Raw genomic sequence first — 16,204 nt, forward strand, 5'->3', positions numbered from 1 at the left:
ACTTATTGTTATTATTTCAGTATTTGTGGTTTACGCAGAAAAAACTTAAGACTCAGCCATAGATAGCCCATCATCAGGTTTATTGCACTGTCGTCGGGTAAAGTGAAATGTTGAAATGTGCGGTCATTCTAAACGGCATCCAATCGAGATGTTGGCACATATCAGAGGCTATAATACTACTCTTACTACCACTACTATAACTACTACTAAGCATTCCATACTATAAAGAAGCATCAGTTTGATAGCATTGTCTCATGGTTCTGGTTAAAGTTTTGGTTCATAAACATAGTATATGTAGTGTTTCTGCAATTTATTTCTAAGAAAGCCATTTGAAATTTTTGAGTCATCTCCAATAAATAAGGACCTAGGTACATTAAATGAACAGTTTTAACAGTTTCTTTTTTTTTTTTTTCCAACCAAATGTGTGACACAGGGCATAACTACCTCCTCTTTAAGCCTAGTAATGACTCCGTGCGGGTGGGGGATGCACATGTAGAATACACCCGCGGTATCCCCTGCCTGTCATAAGTGGCGACTAAAAGGGGCCCAAGGCGATCCCAACTTGGGAGTGTGGATTGTCGACCACGGGGCCCTTAGCTGAGTCTTTGCATTGCTTCCACTTACTTGTGTCAGGCTCCTCACTTTCTTCTCTCCTGTCTTACCTCCCTTGATCAACTCTTGTTCTTTTCTGACCCTGACGGTATTAGAGCATTCGAGGCCTAGGGAGTCTTTCGTTTTCATGTCCTTCGTGGCCCTTGCCTTTTTGTCCGTTACTTCATTTTCGAAGTGACGGATCCCTTCTTTTTCTTCCTTTTCTCTCTCTCTACCCCCTGTGGATGGGGGCCGCAGAAGGAAAAAACACCCACGGTATCCCCTGCCTGTCGTGAGAGGCAACTAAAAGGGGTGACCAAGGGATGATTGTCTTAGAACCATGAAACTACTTTTGATTAGTACCATCACGTGGGGAAGACCATGGGTCGCCTTTACTTGCGAGTAGTACCAGTCTGTTAGGTACTTAATCATTTTGTGATTCGTAGCAGTCCAACGGGGTTCACTGTGGGTTTCCAGTACCTGTGATTAGTACCACTAAATGCGGAACAACACGGGTTTACGTCCCATGATTAGTACCATTATGTGAGACACACCTCGGGTCTGGGCGTTGCCTCTGGTTAGTAACGCAATATGAGTGACACCGTGGGTCTTCGTTGCCTATGTTTAGTACCCACTATGTGAGGAACACCACGGGAGTACCAGCGCCCGTGATTAGTACACCTAGATGGGGAACACTCTGGGGTTTGCGTTGCCCATGAGTGGCGACATTATGTGAGATACACCAGAGGTTTGTGTTACCTGTATGACGTACAATACTTGTGAGTAGTACCATAATGTTTGGAACACCGTGAGTTTATGCTACCTTTGATTGGTACCGCCACTTGAGAAATACATGGTTCTGCTTTACCAGCGATAAGTGCCATTGACATGGGATATTGAACCCCTTTAGACAAGCATCATCGATTCAGGAGTTTGCTTTGGAAGCAATCCCTTGGTCAGTAATATTGTTTCTGGGATTGTGAGGCATTGCGGGTCAGATCAACTGATTGTTTTAAATTCATATTCATCAACTCATTCTTCATCACATTTTGAATTCTAGTCAGTAGATGAATTTTGTGTTTTTAAATTGCATTTCATTTCATACCATAGGGGCCGATGACCTCGATGTTAGGCCTCTTTAAACAACAGCATCATCATCATCAAGCCTAGTAATGCTCATGTTTTCATTAGTACTCTGTTAGCACCTGTTGGGATCTTCATCCTGTGTTAAATTGCTTATGTGTCCTTTAATTTTTAAAACTATTTCTTACATTATTCCCAAAAGATTCATGTTACCTTTCATCAACAGGTTGTCAGTCACACCTGATTGGTCGATGTTACTTCCTCCTGCTGATAGCTGCAAATCAAGTTGTGTTGTGGGTTTGGGATGCATTGAGTCATCATTTTTCTGCCAGACAGTACCAGCAATCAAGGATTTCAACGATCCTGACTTGGCTCCCCTGCTTGTTTACCTGCAGTATCTCACTCAGTTAGAGGTAATACTTTTTACTGTGTCTTCATTTTTGTGACTTTAAGAAAAGCTCAACGATGTGTTTTAGTTTTTGTTTTGTGTGTATTTTAGTTACCATTTGTTCCAGTACCAAATTACAAGAAAATTAGTGAGAATTATTCACTATAATCTTTTAATGCATATGCTTCAGACTTTTTTCTTATAACCCTCAAAAGAGTGAGATGAAAATTCATAAAAATGATGTGCAACGATACCTTAAGTAGCAGAAAGGAGAGATCCTTACTTTATGCTTGTCAGAAACCCACCGTCCCACCCCCAGAAGTGTTCTTACTTATGTGGAAGAATTAAAACCGAGCCTATGTACATCAGCTGAATGCGACCATGTGATCTGTTCCCTATTCCTAATGTTCGCGAAGTGTTCCTATTTGCCAGACAAGTTTCATATTGTCTCTGACAGGGCTCATATCATGTGCAAGTACAGGGCTTCCATATTGCTAAAAGTAAGAGAACTACAAATTTCAAAGTTCGGTAAAACCAAGAAAACCGGCACTTTACAAGTGTCATGGCTTGTGCTGGATGTGTGTGTTCTATCCACGAGATAACCTTGTGTACTGACGAAGTGAAATTCACAGATTTTTGTAGTAAGTCACTGCATCATAAACAGAGTTATTCCCTGTGGAGTCTCTAGTAGAGAGAGGGACACCTTTCTCCGCACAAAGTAATATCCTTTGTTGCTTACTGGCTTACTGGGAAATAGGCCCCACTATCCATTAATTGAGTCCGAGCTGAAAGTTAGTTCAGAAAAAGTTAAATTGTACAAGATCCACCTTTTCAATGCAAGATATGTTGTGTGTGAAGATAGGGCCATTCAAAATTCTATATGACTTGGAGGGTCAGGTGTAGTTATCGAAATAAACAAGGTAAAGTTTGGCAAAAGAAAGCATAACTGCGGCCATCGTGTTGAAGGTCAGTGGATTTTTGGTGGGGTTAAACGTGTAAGTAACAAGAAACTCTTCGTTGTACCAGTGGAATCTCGGGCCAGTGCTACGTTTGTGCCCATAATTTAAGAATACATTTTACTGGGATAAAAATAATCTCAGATTGCTACAACTGCCTCCAGGATGAGGGATTTTCCCACTTGAAAGCTAATCATTCAGTGGAATATGTGGACACCGAGAAGAACAAACTCGTCCACGAACTGAATGAAGAACGCCTCGCGGAGGAAGAACTCGTGCACACAAACACAATTGAGAGAAAGTGGAAAAATGTTAGGCAATCCCTACCCATCTCTGGAAGGAAAAAAGGAGCATTTCCTTGGGTATTTATCTGAACATCTGTAACGCAGGGGATACTGTGTGCTCGCTGCGAGAAGAGATTCGCGGATCCATTCTCTGTGAGGGAAGGAGTATTTGAATGGGATGTAAAATAATGTGAAGTAAGATATCTTACGAGAAATGATACTTACAAGAATGCGCAGATTATTAAAGAAAAATTGAATGCGAGTGTCATTTTGACCCCTTCCACTGTTCTAGTGTTAAGCAATTGGCGTCAATGTTTTTGTGTTAACGCCCACTTCCATGTCCTGCTTCCAATTCTTAAAAAAAAGAAGAGGAGCCAAACATGAATGCTAGATTACTGAACTGTACTGAACGACAGACTGACTAGAAAACTTTCATTATCAAGGATCTTTACAATACAGTACATCCACAAACAACAATAACCATTGAAGATGGACCACTGTAAAAAGAAAACAATGCACTTTACAATACAGTACATCTACAAGCAGCAATAACCATTGAAGATTGACCACTGTAAAAAGAAAACAATGCGTGTGTTCAAACGAGAAGAAATCTCACCAATACTGTGTTGCTTCCTGCCGTCTGATGTGCCAAAGCTGCCATTCTGTTTGTGTCTCATGAGTTTGCAGAATTAAAGAAAAGTCAAAAGTATTTTATTGCTGTAGACTGTGACAGGGTTTGATATAGATTTCTCAGTATAAATTTTGGAATTGACAAAAACTAGTGTTTTAGGATCTTGCAAACTTTCTTTTTTTTTTTTTTAGTCTGGTGGAATATTATCATTTTGTCCATTTATCATATCATGTTTGTTAACACATTCACATAGGTTATATAATAAAGTGAAACATCCGTACCCGGTGTGTGAAAGTGAGGTTAGAGATCCAAAATGATGCGGCTCACACGTAATCCCGTTACACTCGGCAGGCTTGCCAATTTATGCATTCTTAGTGACAGGAATATTGGACTGGATGGGTTAAGTCCGAGGAGTGACAAAACCACTAGTCTGGGCTTAACCCTCAGATGGCGAGGTAGGGCCGTTTATGGCACCATTAAGATTGTACACCCGTACTACATTTCCTGCTTTCCTCCCAAACTGTTGTTTTTTCCTTGTTCCTTACCTTAAGTTGCAGGCTAATTCTTGCCTGAAGTGACTGCTCGCTAAGCCTAGTGTTTTCCGTCTTTGTTCTAGCCTATGTTGAAATAATAATGGAGCCTTACTAACTCCATCTCACCACTTGCATAAGTGTAATGTGCTTTACAAATTTCACACCATAAACTTCAGCTCTTTGTACAGATACTTCAGTACACAGGTTTCCTTCCAGTCTGAGCATTGCTTCAAGCTCTCATGAAAAGGTTTCTGTCTATGATCCTGGATTTCCAGACTTTGTGAATGGTGTACTACTTTCTTGTCGCACGTCTCTAAGACTGGAAAAACACTGGAGGGAAACAGGAAAACTGGACGTGCTCGACATGATCAAATTCTTATGGTACAAAAGGTGGGGTAGATTCCGTCAACGAGAGGTGTGCTGCTTTTCACACTGGTAGGCAAACAGGCAGATGGCCATTGGCCTTATTTTAACACTAGAACAGCTGACAATCTCGCTTACTGTACCAGGAATGCCTACGGCCTGGCACACTGTATTTGTAATTCGTAATTTATTTACGATATGAAAGCTCTAGCATTTGGAATCGGCGTGCGAAGCGAACATTTGGAATCAGCGTGCGAAGCGAACATTTGAGACTCAGCTGCTAGCTATGGGAGTGAGAGAGACAACGCTACGTCACAGGCGGAGAACCAGCCAGATGACGTAATCGCCACGTGTTGCCGACTCACATGTCTAGAAGTTAATGGAACAATTTTTATATCTACTAAACACCGTTAGCTACAAAATAATAGAAGTACGCCATCGTGAAGCTCATATTTTAAAAGTAAAGTGGCCGGAATTTGAAGAAAATCCACCAACTGGTTTCCGAGATATTAAGGTGGAAAAGAAACACATTTTTTCGCTTGAAGCAGAGAGCCAGTTCCGCTTCCAGTATATAAGAACCTCGCCTCGAGGAGTAAAAGCAGTTGCAATCCACAACTCGACCATGTTAGATGGTACTGTCGCCGTGTCGCATTACGCGAAGTTGTTCGTGTTCATCGAAGTTGTAAGATTTCTGCCGTGCTAAAAGACTTTGAAAAATCCGGCATGTACTAAGACGATACTTATAAATTTTTTTGTGTTGCGGACTTGTATAAATCCGGCGTATATTAAGTTGAACTTCGTTATTCTCAATAACTTATAAAATTTCTACAGTGTTATGGACTTTGAAAATCTGGTGTGTATCAAATGGAACTCTGTTAGTCTTAGTAACTCGTAAAATTTCGGCAGTTTCACGGTCTTGGTAAAATATTGCGTGTGCTAATTCAAACTCTATAATTATCGGTGACATTTCCGAACTGGATAAAATTTCTGCTTGTGTTCAACATTGAACTGTGACTTCTCATAACTTAGAATACCGTATTTCACGGCATAATCGTCGCCACCGCGTAATCGTCGCATCCTTTATTTTCAATACAAAAATCGGACTTTAAACCTTTAATTACATAATCGTCGCACGTCCAAATTTTGTTCACTAATCTGGTTAAAAGGTAAATGGAACTGCAACGTAAGTTGCACATGAATGCGCAATTTAAATACGTGTATGGTTTATGGGCAATTTGGCAACACAGTCACGTTTGCGACATGTTGCACAACGTATAAATAAATAATACCGGTATACTGTATGTACGACGCATGGCTTACCGGTAGACTATCGGCAGTTTGACAACGTGGTCGCGAGACAGTGTACTATTTATTAACCACCTACATATTATGAGTTCCCATTTGAAATACGTAAGGCTGTAAGATATCGCTTATCGGCAACGTCGCCAGGAAATACCGGCTAGGTAGGTTGAATGGACCTCGAACCAGCCCTCAGATACAGGTAAAATTCCCTGACCCGGCCGTGAATTGAACCCGAGGCCTCCGTGTAAGAGGCAAGCACGCTATCCCTACACCATGGGGCCGGCTCCTGTGTTATTGCGCACGAAGTGAAATCCAAGACGATAACGCAGATTTCCACGGAATTATTCAGCCGAATTATTTACGATGTCTCGGTTGTCATCGCTAGACTCTTATCTTACTACTACGTCATAAGTGTCCGGGCATGGGATGAAAACTTTTATCCAAGTAGTCAAGATAATTATTATCCAATGCTATTAAAGTTTTATTTTATAAACTCGTAGTAATGTAATGTAAAATCATCAATAACTGGGAAGAAATATTAACCTAATTACCGTATGTTTAAAAGAAATTGAAAAAAATGAATGTTTGTTACTGACGTCTCGGAATACAGTCAACTATACAGTAGATCTACACCGCGCTAGCTAGAGCTCCGGTTTGCGAGGTTTGCGCAAGCGCAGTAGTGTGTCGCAACCAACGAGCTAAACTGATAAATTGTTGCATGCTTCCTTGCTGCCTAACAGTATTGGCTGCTCTGGAATGGACAGATCACAGATGCATTTATTTGTTTCAGATTTACGTGATTACTGTAGACATGTGTGGGTGAGAATTTAAGTTTTTAATTTGTGTTTTGGGTGTTTGCAGAAATAATTTGTTTTAATAGTGAACAATTACGGAAAGTCATTTATATCGCAAAACATTAACGTGTGAAGCATTTATAAGCGATTATGGATAAATATAGAAACTATTCTGCGGGCTTCAAGCTAAGCGTAATTGCCTTCGCTGAACAGCGCGGGAACAGAGCTGCAGAAAGAAAATTTTCTGTGAGTGACAAGTTGGTGCGTGACTGGCGGAAAGTAAAAAACAAGCTAAAAAGCACAAACCCTTCTAGACGCGCGTTTAGAGGTCCTAAAACAGGGAAGTTTCCTATAATTGACGAAGAAGTGTTTGGGTACGTCAGTGAAATACGTAACAATGGCTGCAGTGTATCATATGAAATGTTACAAATTAAGGGACAGGAGGTAGCGCGCAAACACAACATACCGGTAACTCAGTTTAAGGCGACTCGTGGGTGGATTAAGGGGTTCATGCGACGACACAATCTGTCAGTGCGAAGGAGAACAACACTAAGCCAAAAGTTGCCTGCTGATTACACGGACAAGATTGTAAATTTTCACCGATTTGTCATACGTTTGCGCAAGGAAACTTCGTACTTGCTTTCTCAAATCGGTAATGCCGATCAGACTTCAATCTTTTTTGATATGCCTCGCAACAGCACTAAAAGGATCACGGAGTGTATTAATGAAAACCAGCGGTAGTGAGAAGTTGCGATGCACGGCAATGCTAGCCATTACAGCTGACGGGAGAAAGTTGCCGCCTTACATCATTTTCAAGAGGAAAACGATGCCTAAGAATATACAGTTTCCCCGTGGAATTCATGTACGAGTGCAACCAAAGGGTTGGATGGACGTAGAACTCATGCTGGATTGGGTTAAAACTGTGTGGAATAGAAGACCTGATGCACTACTAAAACAACCAGCTCTGCTTGTTTTAGATAGTTTCCGAGGTCACCTCGTGAACGAAGTGAAGCAAATTCTCACTACAAATAAGACACGACAGATAGTCATTCCTGGTGGCCTAACATCTGCGTTGCAGCCACTAGACGTATGTGTTAATAAACCCTTTAAAGACCGTTTACGTCGATTTTACAACAAGTGGATGATGAGCGGCGATCAGCAATTGACGCCCGCCGGAAATATCAGGCGTCCACCCTTGGACTTGTTATGCTCGTGGGATCTTATACCACCTGAACTAGTCTCCAAGAGCTTCAAAAGGACTGGGATTTCGAATGCACTAGACGGTTCCGAAGATGACGCAGTGTGGCAGGGAGACGAAGAATCTGATACTGGTATTAACAGAGGCGAGGACGGCGCATCAGATAGCGAAACCTGCGATAGCGACACCGAAGATTTGGAATAAATTGCGTACCGGTAAGTCCGCATTTCACAACAAAGCGATAATTTTTTGCAAGTGTAATATTTTAACTTTAATACTCAAATTAATGACAAATTAACTTAATACGTTAATTTTTATTTTCAGGTTGGAAAAACGTTCGCCGAATTGTTGCGAAAAATTATGAATTTTGTTTTAGACTATTTTAATTATTTTGATGTATAAACGCGAGTATTATGTGCATCTTAAATTTGTATCAAATACAATTTAGTTATAAATACATTTTTTGAGTAATACAAATACTGGTATTAAATATTCATCGTATAATGGTCGCACCCTACAATTTTTTTCGAAAATTTTGGTATAAAAAGTGCGACGATTATGCCGTGAAATACGGTATTTTGAGAATTAGGAACTCGGTAATTATTGTAGCTGAGTGGGGGCAATTTTCTCAAATATGACTTGTGTTTGAACAGTGATAGCAATTAACTGAGTAAACCTTAAGGATATTTTATGACATTTTTATGAAATATTGACCCTAGTGAAGCTAAATAACACTGAAAATGTCCTTAAGATTTGTGTTGGTGATAGCTAAAGACAGTTAAACTCATCATGTGTGTGTGTAGGACATGGACTAAACCTACACTCAAGATTACAACAAGCTTTGAACTTTAAGTTCCGTTTCGAACCTGGTATAACGTGTTCTGCATGCCAAAGACATTGTTTTCTCACGTAAATAGTTAGAATTATATGAAATGTGTGTCCAAAAAAACATTTTTCTTAAGAAGTGTGACTATTTAAAAACTGTGAAAACTTCGAACTGTGACGTGTGTTTCAAATGCTTCAGACTGTGCTTTAATTGATTTGAAAGCCATAGTATTTCTAATAGTGAGCATTACTTTGAAGTTATATAATGGACTGTGAATCAAAGTGCCCAGAACAGACTGATTCAAAGTTCACGTAATAGACTGATTCTAAGTGCAATTATGAATGCTGCTTATCATTGACTTGCAAATATTCAATTCACCAGACAGTGCTATTTTTTAACACTCACGATCAATTGTCAATTGAACTTTCTCGTGTGTCTACAACATTATATGACACCAGAAATCGACGTGGAACATAGTACGTGGTATGACGTTGGAGATGGTACGTGGTTCGACGAGGGATGTAATTACGTGGTACAGCGAGGGAATGGAACATGGTATGACGTTGGAGATGGTACATGGTTCGACGTGGTGCTGTCATCATCGATGGAGTTCCAATTGCTGTTCGTGGAACCACATTTACCAGTTCCAGCCTACTAAAAACTTTCAGGTGATATGAGTGCATTTAGCATTTTAAACTGGTAAAAGCAAGTGATTACTTTAAAAACTATTTATTGCACTAGACAGTTACTGACTTACTGAAGGGGCACTTTATTATTTTCGAATCATTATTTTAAAGTGATATGTTAACTACGAGTGTCTATCTCATTACAAGTGAAAATTCATTTTCGAGTGATAATTAATTTAATAATTGAAACAGACTTTAGGTGCTTCAAGATAATTTAATTTCCAATTATTCAAATATTACTAGTGATGGGCAGAAAAACGCCCAACTGTTTGGAGAAAACAGTTTTCGGGTGGAAAACGAACGAACTGTTTTTAAAAGTTCCACCAAACTGTTTTTCCTTCAATACAGTCCACAGTTTCTTTCACTGTTCGCTAGTGAGTAGACACTGATGTAACCTTGAACCTACCCGCGCGTTCGGAGCTATTCGGCCTGAAATCGGCATTGCTCGTTACTTAACCACTCCCATTCCCTCGCTGTCAAATCGACTGTTTGTCTCGTATTTAGTTGGCAGTGAGCCAAGAGCTGTTTGGAAAAGCAACTTTTAGCCGTTGAACAGTTCTTCAACGTTTTTGCTTATTGCTGGTTGCGGGCTGTTGGCGGGTGATGTACCGGTGTTCTCAAGCCCGTTTTAAAACGGAACGGTGTTAAGTTTGCCGAGTACTGAGCGAGGCGAGTTGTTTTACAACATGTCAAAACGAAGCGAGGTGTGGAATTATTTCACGAAAAGTGACAATGATAAGGCGCTTTGCACTATCTGCAAGCAACTTATTTCTTACAAGTCAACTATTACAAATTTGAAAGGACATTTGCGAAGAAAACATATAGCAATATATACTGAGCTAACGTGTCATAGTGTTAAGGAAATACCTTCAGCGGAAAAACGACCAACTAGACCTACAGAAGATAGAGAGGAACCTAGTATTAGCACTAGCAGGCCTGATAGCGAAGCCTCAACTGCTGATTCATGTGTTGCGCCTAAAAGACAAAGATTAATTAGGTCTTACGTCACTAAAAATGTTTCATCTGCCCAAAAGAAATTAATTGATCGTGACTTACTTGATTTATTTATTTTAGATTATCAGCCCTTTAGTATTGTTGAGGATAGAGGGTTTTCTAAACTTATGAAGTGGATCCCTGGCTATGAATTACCTGGTAGAAAGACTATTTCAAATGTGATGGTTCCAGCACTCTATCATCAACAGTTTTCTTTAATAAGAGAGACAGTGAAGAATGAAGCAGTGAGTGTGTGCATAACAACTGATTTGTGGACATCGTTAGTTGCAGAGAGTTACATTGCCGTAACAGCGCATTACATTACGAAAGAGTTTTCCTTCAAGACGGTTTTACTGAAGTGTTCTAGTTTTTCTGGAAGCCATACGTCCGTTGCGTTGGCAAACGAAATTAAGTGCATACTATCCGATTGGAAGCTGCATGACAAAGTGAATTTTTCAATTTCTGATAACGCTAGTAATATAACAAACGCGTTTGAGGAAATTCTGAAGTGGGAACACTATGGCTGTTTTGCTCATAAATTAAATTTGATTGTCCAGGGTTCTCTTCAGGACATGCAAGTCACCATTGAGAAAATCAAGAAAGTTGTCAGCTACTTCAGGAGAAGTTCACTAGCAAGCGAAAAACTACTGAAGTACCAGATATCAAGTGGACATACAGTGCCTAAACGCCTTTCCCAAGACGTCACGACGCACTGGAATTCAACTTTTTATATGTTGCGTCGATTTGTTGAACTCGAAGAAGCTATCAGGGCCACTATTGCTCTGCTAGATAAACATCTGCCCGTAATAACTGGCGAAGAGTGGCAAGCTTGTCGTCAACTTTGCAATGTGCTAGCTCCGTTTGAAGAAATGACTAATTCTCTGAGTGGAGAAGCATATATGACTGGAAGTTCTGTGATTGTGGTCGTCAGGTGCCTGAAAGGTATTTGCAAAAAACTCGGGCAATCAGCCGAGTTCACAGAAGGAGTGAGGGCCATAATTGCTAGCCTTATTAAAGGGTTAGGAGAAAGGTTCAAGAACGTTGAACACAACAGCACCTTTGCCTTATGCACTTTATTAGATCCACGCTATAAAGACCACGTTTTTCAGGACCCTGCAGCACTAGATAACGTCAAAAAGAGGGTGCGTAATTTAGTAGTAGACTTAATAGAGAGAAACGCCCAGACCAGCGAGAAGCAGAATATTGACATTCCGTCCTCCTCACTTCCATCTACAACTGGTGCATTTCAGCCCTCTTGTCCAATAAGCGCTTGGAGCATTTTCAACAACATTATTGGAGATAAACGTCCTCAAACCAGCCCTCTGTCACGAGCCAACAAGGAACTGGATTTGTATTTGAAAGATGACATTTTACCTCGTGTAAATGAAGCAGGGGAATCTAATTGCCCCTTAGATTGGTGGAAAAATCACCAACATGTGTATCCCAATTTAGCACAAATATTCGTAACAAAGTGTAACATAGTGGCCACTTCAGTGCCCTGTGAAAGACTTTTTTCCCGAACTGGACTGATTATTAATGAAAGGAGAACAAGGCTGTCATCAAGAAAGGTAGAAATGTTGATGTTCCTCAATGTAAATACGAAGAGTTAGTGCTTGAGTATTTTTCATAACGGGTACCATGTGAACAGAATAATAAAGTGTAGCATAGTGATCACATCAGTGCCATATTGAAGACCTACTTTCCCAAATTGGATTGGTAATTAATGCAAAGCTCTTACAAAAAGAGGTCGAAATATTAATGTTCCTTAATGTAAATATGAATAATTAATTTTTAAGTGTTTTCCTAATATTGTGCATCGTTTTTTGTGTGTGTATTTATCACTGTTATCTATAACATTCTGTAACTTCTATTTTTTAAAGTAGTTCTTGTTGAACAATAATCTTATAATGGTATATGATGAACATAGACACTGTATAATAATACTGCTATAGATACTTCACTAATAACAGACTGGTTAACAAAAACTCCGGGTGTGTGGAACCGTATCGATGAGCAGACCGCCGCGATCACAAAACGCTAATGTCAGTTGATAGCCTAATGATAAGTAAATGTCTTCACAGACTATATCCTTTGTTTAACAATGGAGTCTTCACTCGTATTATCGTTCTTCTCTATATCCTTCATACAGGTATTTCGTCAGCCTTCAGCTTGTGCTGTCTGCTTAGACATTACGAAACAAGTTAGATTGAAAGGTGGTGAAATATCTCATTTCCTATCCCGCAGCCCCCTTGTGCATGTGACTCACTCGTCCTTCACTTTCTCGTTATGAACGAATGACCTGTTGTATTCAAACTGTTTGGGAAAACAGTTGTTTTTAACAAACAAACAGTTCGTTGGCGTTTTCCTAAAACAGCAGAAATGACCACCACTAAATATTACTGTGAAGTGCAAAACGTAGAAAAAGACTTTAGGCATTGATTTAGAAAGACTTTAGGTTTCATATGAGAGTAATTTGTGAAAACAAGGGTTTATTCCAGAACATTCTGAAGACTTATGAAACCCCGTTAACTCACGAATTTCACGAAGAAATAAGTTTATTTTTCAACTTTATGTATAGCAAAGAATTTTTTCCATTTGGTTGAATATACCTGAAAGAATATATTTGCAAGTCATTTCTCAGTTTTAAATGTAAGATAAGCAGGAGGTTATTTACATGCCTAGACTTTTGAATAAATTTTCATTTAGCAAAATAACATCTATTATTTTGCTCTGTGAACTCCTTTCTCTGTACCGGCTCGTAAGAATCAATCACTACTAGAGACCTTTCCCATGCTCCACAGCCCAACAACTTTTCCTGGTACAATACCTAGAAGAGTGGTAAGGGGTCATTTTGACACTTCATAAGAAATGCTTGGAAACGTTCAAGCTAGAAAACAATAAGATATGTATTTTCTTCTACTGTGTTTCCACAAATTTATTTTACACACAAAGACTTGACATTAGTGTATGGACCTTTTATATTACTTGTGGACACATGAATAATCACAAAACTTTGCACCATGTTTCTCTTTCTCTAAGGACTTTTCACAAAATTAACCAATTCAGCACCTTTTCTTAGTCGTCCACATTGCGACAATTGCCGGGCTGAGTGGCTCAGGCGGTTGAGGCGCTGGCCTTCTGACCCCAACTTGGCAGGTTCAATCTTGGCTCAGTCCGGTGGTATTTGAAGGTGCTCAAATACGTCAGCCTCGTGTCGGTAGATTTACTGGCACATAAAAGAACTCCTGTGGGACTAAATTCCGGCACCTCGGCGTCTCCGAAGACCGAAAAAGTAGTTAGTGGGATGTAAAGCAGATAGCATTATTATTACATTGCAACAATTATACATTTTCAGAAATACTTCAAGTAAATTAAAAACACCCTGAACACATTTTGCACACACAACTTCTACTTTTCATGCACATTTTCCACACACTGCTTTGAGACGCTTGCTACTGGCATCACTAGATTTGTTGCCTTTACACCCATCAACTTGGCACTTCTTCCACCTTTTTTAGATGGACACGGTCCTACTACAGCCTCCTCTTGTTGTTGCTTTTGCTTGTCCTGTCTTGTAATTTCACTTGCCAGCTGGAGGTGAACTTCTGTTTTATCTTCCTACCCGTTACTTGCTTGTAAATGACCCAAGCCGTGACAGTTGGTAGGTATAGTATATTGTAAAAGACATGCATCGGCCACCTCCCACATGCAGTCTTGGTGGTATATTTACAGTACATTTGGTCGACTACATCTACGCCATGTTTCGTGCTGCTGTAGAAAGTTACAGTTGCTGGCTTCTTTCATTCTGTGCTCATTGTTACTTCAGCATGCCATGTGACATTCTTCTTCCCTTGGTACATTGTCAAGGTGCACTGTATGTTCCCATTCTGTCGCAAGATGGTTGTAGAGTATAATTCAGACTTGGACTTCTTCACTTCAGTAGGGATTTCCCGACAAATGGGGTTGATTCTTCCCACCAGTGAAGTCTTGCTCCTGGGGCTTGTTAGCAAGTTGGAGAGATGTGAGGATGCTGTCTACTGGGCGAGTTGGCCCTGTGGTTAGGGGCGCGCAGCTGTAAGCTTGCATCCGGGAGATAATAGGTTCGAAACCCACTGTTGGCAGCCCTGAAGATGGTTTCTGTGGTTTTCCGTTTTCACACCAGGCAAATGCTGGGGTTGTACCTTCATTAAGGCCACGGCCGCTCCCTTCCCATTCCTAGGCCTTTCCTATCCCATCGTCACCATAAGACCTATCTGTGTCGGTGTGACATAAAGCAAATAGAAAAATAAAGATGCTGTCTGTTGTCACATTTCTGCCTTTGTTCAGACGCTACTCCACGAGGTGAAGTACGATGTACTCTCCCTGTGGCTGCGTATCAGAAAGCGCTTCAACTTTACTAAGGTATGGAAAGGCATTTCAGATATATTTTGAGTCCACATCTGCAGCAGTCCAGAATTTGAGTCCATACTTGTCAGGCTCATAAACTGGGTAAATGTGCACCTGATTTTGATGGGAAGTGATTGTTCGACTAATATTTTCATGATATAGACATTGATTCCCATAGGGAACCTGAAGTATTTGTCTCGAAGAATACACCCACGGTATCCCCTGCCTGTCGTAAGAGGCAACTAAAAGGGGCGACCAAGGGATTGAATTAGAACCATGAGACTTGAATACCTGCCGGCAAAAACGTAGTAACCCTCACTTTTCTAGAATGCTGGGTTTCCGTGCATAAACGATGAGGCATGTAGGAATTTATGTTGGCAGACATGTACGTTAAGCCCCTTTTTTCTTTTATTTAAATTTCGCCGCATTTCGTGCGGCTGCAGAAATGTTTTATCAATGGAGGAGGAATGTAGTGTGTCGCTAAGTCCTGGTGTGTGCAACGATATAAATAGGGGACAAAAATGCAAAATTAAATATAGTAAATGGAAAAGGAATGAAAAGAAATACAGGCAGAATTTGGGCAACCATATTTGGCCCACTATAACAAATCAGTGCCTGGGAAAATCCCTGCTCAACAGGTGGGTGCAAAAACGTAAGCCAATGGAAGAAAGTCAACGTGTTTAATGGGAGATTCATGTGTCTTATATTTTAATGCATAATCGGAGCTTTTATTATCGACTGTATTATATACTTGTATAATGTATTATATATACTGTATATGCATATAAATATGTCTTGCTCTCGAAACCGACTTTCAACCTATTAGGTCATGTTATGTATATTTAGTACGTGTTGAAGAGATGTTAAGTACAAAACAAAAAAGGCCAACCAGACCCCAGTGGGATCCAAACCCACAACCTCCCGATTTCGCGTCGGTTGCTGTACAAATGTACGTAACACGACCTAATAGGTTGAAAGTCGGTTTTGATTACAATGCGGTCGTGAAAATTCAATATTCAATGTCTTGCTCTCTTTACAGATTGCTACCTATAAATGTAAATACCAATGTAGAACTCAGAGTTTGGTGGACAACATAATGCTGTTTGAAGAATTCTACAATTTAGACTACAATGCACAAACACGACATTTAGCTTCATCATGCATTGAAATTGCAGATATCAAATGCAGGG

The 16,204-nt window shown here is 40.1% G+C and overlaps 1 protein-coding gene across 1 annotated transcript in view; it reads left to right on the forward strand.

The window, feature by feature from the left end:
* Positions 1–16,204, forward strand: part of LOC136872570 (uncharacterized protein C05D11.1) — a 318,276-nt gene that overhangs the window by 225,142 nt on the left and 76,930 nt on the right. The window contains exon 14 of the mRNA XM_067146371.2: positions 1,901–2,087. Coding sequence (XP_067002472.2) covers positions 1,901–2,087 — 187 coding nt within the window. The remainder of the gene's footprint in view (positions 1–1,900; positions 2,088–16,204) is intronic.

The sequence above is a fragment of the Anabrus simplex genome, chromosome 4 (assembly GCF_040414725.1).
Source record: "Anabrus simplex isolate iqAnaSimp1 chromosome 4, ASM4041472v1, whole genome shotgun sequence".
NCBI classification, from domain to species: domain Eukaryota; kingdom Metazoa; phylum Arthropoda; class Insecta; order Orthoptera; family Tettigoniidae; genus Anabrus; species Anabrus simplex.